We start from the raw sequence: 7270 nt of genomic DNA, 5'->3' as shown, positions 1-7270 counted from the left end.
AAATTAAAAAAAAGGTCAATTCAAGGAATGGCATCTTTTTTTTTTTTTTTTACCGGGTTTAATTTCTCTTCAGTGACAGACAGGCTGGCATGTTGTGGGCTCTCAGGTGGTACCTCCGTCTCAGAGTGCCTTACGGAGGGGTGAGGGGCCTTAAAATCTGGAGGTCCATCTGATGGAGTGGTTGCTGCAACTACGTCAAGAGCACTGAAATCGGAGTCTGTAAAACTGCGGTGAGAGGGGTCTTCGTCCTCAGCAGTGCTTTGAGGTGGGCTATAATTGTCCTGATGGGGTGACCTGGGGTCAGGTACGTGCATTAAAGGTGGGATTTCTTGGGGTGGGGACCGAGACTCTGGGTCCATGGTGTGGCTAGAGTGCCCATAAGCTGGCTCAGATGATCGGGCTAAGGCAGCTCCCACTACCCTGGAGCCTCGTGGGGGCCTGGCTGCTTCTTGACCGAGGTATGCCTCTTCAAGGTCTTCATTATCAGTGTAGATCTCTCCATCAGTGAAGGGCTCTCCATCAGTGTCTTCTAGGTCACTAGCAGCACTGAGGTAGTCAGACTGCATTTGGTCCAGAGCATCTAGGTCCTGCTCTCCACCACTCTCCAACTGAACAGAAAGACAAGTCATCATAGATGATCACTGGACATATATATATATATATATATATATATATATACATACACATACACATACACACACACACATAACATATTAAAAATGCTCACTAATTTCACAAATTTAGCAGCATTCACAAGTTATTTTTTTACACAACACAATCTAACAATATACTCAGCAAACCAAGAGGAAATGGGTCAAATGTTAAAAAGTCGTGTGTGTGTGTGTGTGTGTGTGTGTCCTACCGTGACTTCAGACACCCAGACAGGTTTTGACTGCTGGTGGCGGATCTTGTCTTTCAGTCTCTCATACCAAATATCAGAGTCTGGCTGCAGGTCAACACGTGCTGGAGGGAAAGTGAGGAGAAAAAAAAATAACGCAAAACAGCTAACAAGGGAAATACACTCTAAATTGATATAATACACTTGTATCTGTCAGGGACAAATGGATAATTACAATAATAAAGAAGCTGCGTAACTGTGTACAGTGACATGTGGTGGCTAAAGACACTTTTGTCATTACCTGAGAAAAGGTGGCTGCAGTGTTTCCTTAGCTTGAGGGCCTGTGTGTAGAGGCGTCTGGAGCTCTTGTTGGAGGACGGATTATACCTCTGTCTCATGGCCTTGACATCCTTGCGGCTATGAGGGTCCAAGAACAGCACCATCGGATGGTACTGGATGTAGTTCAGCCTCTCCACTGCAGTGGGAGTGATGTCCAGCAGAGGGTGCTTGTCCTGGGAGAAAACGAAAGTAACAGCATAAGGAGTGGAAGAAAGAAAATCAGATGTTTATATTTCTGTTAAAAGTGGCCATAAATATCATTTTTGTTCTGCCTGTTAAGTTTAATTCTGAGTGTTGTACCTCACCTTTTCTGCTATTCTCCTCACAGTGTCCAGTTTAATAACTGTGGAGCCACTCTCTCCTCCACCACTGCGAGGAACCATTTCTGCCACAAGGCAACAGGAAAAATAAATGTTTAATAAGAACAGAAGATCATGAGAAAACAAAAAGATCAGGAGAACTTGAGGTTGGAGTCAGAAATGTGACAGAGAGGAACCAACCTGCCACTCCATATTCATCAGGCATCTCTTTGGCCAGCTTCTCCATGGCAATATCATTAAGTGGACCCATGATGACAATGGGCCGTTTGAAATTAGCTGCAGACACAAACAAGTTGCCAGCATTAAGACTTGTTCAACTAGTGATCAGGTTAGGACATGATTCTGCTGTTCATCAGGATGGAAAACAACCTTCTCTGAGCAGCACTCTCTCGTAGGCCGGGAATTTGCCCTGAATGGTGAGCTGCAGCAGGTCATCACGAGTCCGACGTGTGTTCTTTTCATTCTTCTTGTTCCCTCTGAGCCCCCGGAGTTTCCAGAACTCAGCTCTCGGCCCTGCCACTGGCTTCTCTCCAATGGTCCGCTGCGTCTTCTCGATGCTAGCCAGTGTCTCAGCCCTGCAGGAAATAATGGGCAGATGTAAAAAGTGAAATACTGTTCTGGCTTCAACTAGAAATCTACATCTCTCTTCTTGACCTGGTCTGGTTGGGGATGGTGCCTTTATCTAACTCGTGCAAATCATTCCCCATACGGATGGCCAGCCAGTTACCCAGCTTCCCACGGTGCATCGTGTCCACCACCCTGAACACCTCTCCTCTGGTGAAGCCCAAGCCAATGGGGCCTTCTGCTTCATGGTCAAAGTGGGTGCGGACAAAGAAGTTGTCTGCCAAGTTGGACTTTGTGATCTTCTTATAAACTGAGGAGAAGCAAAGACTCTGGTCACTGGCTGACAGTAGCTATACCCATTAATATTATGTATATGAGCACTTCAGCAACAAACTTACTGTCCATCTTGTGCTGAGTGCAGATTTCAATCTGCTCTCCTTTCTTGATGTTCAGGAGGAAGTTGGCTGCCTCTTCTCGTGTGAAATGGCCAAAATCTACTTTATTTACCTGTGCAAAATGAAATAATTATTATAAATTATATAGTTTGACAAATAACATGTCATCTCTAGCTGTTTTATACAAGCTAGAGGACTGAAATTAAGAGTTAACTCTTGCATATTAATGTCATAGTGAGCCCAGTGTGTTCAGATTTTCATCAAGTGTAATCATGAACTATAACATCATGCTCTGATTAGGTGAGGTTCAAGTTACAAAATCCGTTTATTGAACTGTGCAGGTTCTAGCTGCTCTGAGGCATGATCCTCTTTGTTGCTGCTAAGCTGTGAGTGGTAATAATTAACAATTTAAGGTCTGCGAGCTAAAGAACAGAACCATTATCTCACCTGCATGATCTGGTCTCCTTCTGTCATTCCCTGCTCATATGCAGGACTGTTTGGTTGAACTCCACCTACAAATATCCCAACATCATTGCCCCCCACGAGCCTCAGACCCACGCTGTCCTCCTTCACAAATGACACTGTGTGAACATCTGAACTGTACCTGAGAAAGCCAAAGCGAGAGAAGAGGCATGCAACGGACATGGATTTAGGTTTAATTACTGTTGCACCAACTACAGCAGCTGTATGACACGGAAAGTTTATTTATATACCACATTTTCACAAAGTCAACCCAAAAGTACTTAACACAATGCACGCAAATAGAAAAAAAACCCACAATACATACATATATAAATAAAATGCACACAAATAGAAAAAAAAACATTAAAATGCAAACATGTGCTGGGTATAAGCAAACTGATTCTGGATTAGCATTGGTTGGCTTTGTGTAATTATGTGTGCGTGTTGATGTCATTTGTTCTGCATGTTTGAAAGAATCAAATCAAATCAAAATCAAATCAATACATAGATAAAACTTTGGAAATTAGATTATAACATTCAATCCAAATTAAAAGCAACAACTACATGACAGCACAAAGTAGCAACATGCAAGTGTAGATACCTACAGTGGTACTAATAGCTATGGCAGACTGTGGATTCTCATGATACTTTGTACCCCTGCACTTCAGTCTTCCCAAGACTAGCCTCTGAGCAATTTAACACTAAAGGTGGGTATACTTTCTTCCAGAAATGTGAAAAACCAGTGTGCATACAGTCAGCTAAACACTCCCCAAAACTTTCAGAATAACTGTGTGATTCTCACTGTTCTCAATATACTTTGTAACCCTTCTCTTTAGTCTTTCCAGGACTAGCCTCTAAGTACTTAAACATCAAAGGTGGGTATACTTTCTTCTGGAAATTTGATACATTAGTGTCTATACAGTCAGCTAAACGGCACAATGAAGTCAACTGGCCATTGACTAACAGAAGGAAGATAAAAGCAAATAAAATGCTAAATTGAGTAAAACTGAGATAAATTAATTAAAAGCAGTGGGAAAAAAGAACAGTTTTTAGTTTTCAAAGAGGCTACAGTTGGAGCACATCTCAGTTCTAATGGGAACTGGCTCCAGCTGTGGGCAGCATCATGGCTAAAAGCACTTTTACCTAAGCAACCCTACATTCCTGGAAAATTCAATAAAGTTGAAGTATTTACAGGTTAAATAGTAGTGGTCCAAGAATCAATCCTTGTTATCTAGATATGATCTGAGCCACCTGAGGACGGTTCCCGATAGTCAAACCCAGTTTTCCATTCTATCTAGAAGTATTCCACAGTGATCCACTGATCCACAGTGTCAAATGCTGCACTAAGACTGTTAAGTTCCCTGAGTCATTATTCAAGTGAATGTCATTTAAAATCTTTGATAAATAGTAGTTTCAGTGCTATGGTATGACCTGAAACCTGATTGAAATCTATCAAGGATGTCATTTGTTTGCAATAAAGAATTGATTTGGTTAAAAACTGCTTTCTCAATCATCTAACTTATGAAGGGAAGATTTTAGATGGGCCTGTAGTTACTTAATACTGCAGTTTTTAATGATGCTGGGAAGATGCCTGATAGGAGCAAATCATTTACAAAAAAATCCACTGACAAAGAGCTAAACACTTTTGTTTTTCTTTGTAGATGTCATAGTGGATCTGAAGTTTAGTTTTTCTCCATCTTCATTCTGCTTTTCTGCTTTCTCTCCTCTGATATGCTACTGATGCAGCATTTCTCCATGGTGCTTTCTGTTTGCCAGAAATAATTTTAGTCTTAACAGGTGCTACTGCATCTAAGGCCCTGAGTGTTATATTAGATGAATAAATATTTGTATCATAAACTTCACTCACCCAGGATTAGGTGCTGGGTAAGAATCTGGAGGTAAGGAGTAGATGGGCTCCTCTGCAGTCTTGGCTGGAAGAGATATGGAAATTGTGAAACTCCTAATTTCACTATCACTTTAACTATTTACTTAACTTAACATCATGTGCAGCCACTTTACTACACTTTCTACTGATCCTGGTTTTATTTTGAAACAACTCAATAATTATAAAGCTTGGAACTATTATCATGTCAAATGGCATTACTGCACATCACTGCTACTCTTGAGCCTTACAGTAGACTTGGGGTGTGGCTTTTACTGAGATCCCAGACTTCTGTGTGCCGTGTTTGCTAGTAGCTCGGGGAACACTACGAGGTAGAGAAAACACAAGCTGTGATATGTGTAATATCACATTTACAACAGTACAAGTGCTGAAGGGAACATCCCAAAGAGGGGGAAAAACTGACAATAGTAGGAAGACCTATACTTAAATGAGAATGTAGTGATTATTGTCCAATTATGCTTTAATGCGTGTTTGTTTAATGAAGTGAATACTGTCACTGTGCACCTGCGGTAGTTGTCCTCGCGCTCAGAGCTCCCAGACCTTCTGAGATATGAAAGCTCATCTGACCCTGAGGAATCTGAGTCAGGAAAATGGGACAGAGAATGTGATTAGGACTAACTTTAGACATCTGGCTCAAAAAGATGACAAAATGGCCAGACAGAGGACGACAAGACAATGATAAGTATGTGCATACAGGATGGTAAACTGACCATCAGGCTGTGGACTGGGTAGAGCAGGGGCTCGATGAGGAGGCTCCTGCCTCACAGCAACTGAAGTGGATTTTGCCCCAGATTGAACTCTGAGGGAAGCATAGTAAGAACAATAAATGCATCAAATTACAGAAGGTCATTTAATTTTTTTTCCACAGGATTGTTTTACTAAGTTTTAAAACAAAAATGCTTCTGTAAATTGTACACCATTGAAACACAAGGTGATGCAATCCTTGCAGGAAGTCATGTCATGTGCGCAAGTGTGTACAGAGTGTATTACAACGAGACAGCACTTGTGTGAGTAAGCAGACAAACCACTCCAATGTCCTGTTGGTGTCATTTTACACAGAGACGCAGTGACTCAATTTTTACTGGGCCAGAGTGTGTTTCTGCACCAAATACTATAGCAAATCCCATTCAGTGCTTATTAAACTTTTATAGTAGATAGATGTTTTATATTTTTACCTCAATGAATGATATTACTGTGTATCCCTGTATTTCATATTAAATATGCTACCTTTAATCTCTGTGTTAATATGAGAGTCTGCTGGCAATCAGCTGCTTTCAGACCTGTTATCCAGGGTCAGTGGTGCCAGTCCAATAATAAGAGATCCAAAAAACAAACCCACCTACCTCTGAAGTAACACTTCACACTTCATAATCTACTACTGACTCTGTACAATCACAGATATTTAAGACTAATTAGCGAAGACATTTCAGTTGACTATCAACAAGTGAGAACTGCCCATATACCTGCTGTATACCTGCTCAGGTTACTGTATCAACACACTGCAGGTTTACTGTAAACAGTGTTGGTTGAGGTTAAATTTAGGCCTTTGGGAGTACTGGGTAAAATTTGGATTTAGTTTTCTGGTTAGTCCCATAGGTCATGTTTATAGTTATGAGAAAATACATTTACTGTAAAACTTTAATACAAAAATTTTTAGCACTCGACTGTTGGGTGGCTGAATGATGGAAACTTGCGTGCTTGTCAGCCTCACGTTTTAGACAGTCAGCAGTGAATTTATGACATTAAATTGTGTCATTCACCTGTATTTGTTGTTCAATGTGTTGGAAACATTGTTTGTAGGTGTGTAACTGGCCTCTGACTCAGAATCTGAAAGAGCTGAGAAGATCAAGAAAAAAAGGCTGTCATTATTAAATGTTCCGGGTAAAGATTTCATACTTCAGCATGTTGTTCTTAGATGTATTTAACTAGAAATCCATTGGTCAGTGGATAAAAATACAAAAACACATTATTAAGAAAATATCTAAAAATAAGTTTTGATTTTGGCTCAAAACTTAAAATGGGAACACACAAACTCCCTCCATAAGAGTTCATAACGCTCACTACAAATATAGCCAGTCACTTCAGCTGAGGAACAGAAGTATTTGAACACCCTGCGATTTTGCAAGTTCTCCCACTTAGAAATCATGGAAGGGTCTGAAATTCACATTGTAGGTGCATTCCCACTCTGAGAGACAGAATTTTTTAAAAAAAGTGCAGGAAATCACATTGTATGATTTTTAAAGAATTTATTTGTCTTGCACTGCTGAACATAAGTATTTGAACACCTGAGAAAATCAGTGTTAATATTTGGTACAGAAACCTTTGTTTGCAATTACAGAGGTCAAACGTTTCCTGTAGTTCTTGACCAGGTTTGCACACACTGCAACAGGGATTTTGGCCCACTCCTCCACACAGATCTCCTCTAGATCTGTCAGGTTTCAGGGCTGTC

General features: G+C 40.7%; 1 protein-coding gene across 3 annotated transcripts in view; it reads right to left on the bottom strand.

Annotated features, from left to right (window-relative positions):
- Positions 1-7270, bottom strand: part of tjp3 (tight junction protein 3) — a 24708-nt gene that overhangs the window by 1998 nt on the left and 15440 nt on the right. For all 3 annotated transcript variants that reach the window (XM_020612310.1, XM_020612309.1, XM_020612308.1), the window contains 14 exons: positions 6582-6657; positions 5532-5620; positions 5326-5398; positions 5052-5125; positions 4786-4849; positions 2904-3060; positions 2460-2568; positions 2152-2371; positions 1867-2072; positions 1678-1773; positions 1483-1562; positions 1140-1350; positions 863-963; positions 54-608 (listed from right to left, as the gene is read on the bottom strand). In XM_020612310.1, the coding sequence (XP_020467966.1) occupies positions 54-608; positions 863-963; positions 1140-1350; positions 1483-1562; positions 1678-1773; positions 1867-2072; positions 2152-2371; positions 2460-2568; positions 2904-3060; positions 4786-4849; positions 5052-5125; positions 5326-5398; positions 5532-5620; positions 6582-6657 (2111 nt within the window). The remainder of the gene's footprint in view (positions 1-53; positions 609-862; positions 964-1139; positions 1351-1482; positions 1563-1677; positions 1774-1866; positions 2073-2151; positions 2372-2459; positions 2569-2903; positions 3061-4785; positions 4850-5051; positions 5126-5325; positions 5399-5531; positions 5621-6581; positions 6658-7270) is intronic.

The sequence above is a fragment of the Monopterus albus genome, unplaced genomic scaffold (genome assembly GCF_001952655.1).
Source record: "Monopterus albus unplaced genomic scaffold, M_albus_1.0 scaffold122.1, whole genome shotgun sequence".
In the NCBI taxonomy this organism is placed as follows: Eukaryota; Metazoa; Chordata; class Actinopteri; order Synbranchiformes; family Synbranchidae; genus Monopterus; species Monopterus albus.
Note: the sequence above shows the minus strand (reverse complement) of the source record. Positions and strands in the feature narration are given on the sequence as shown.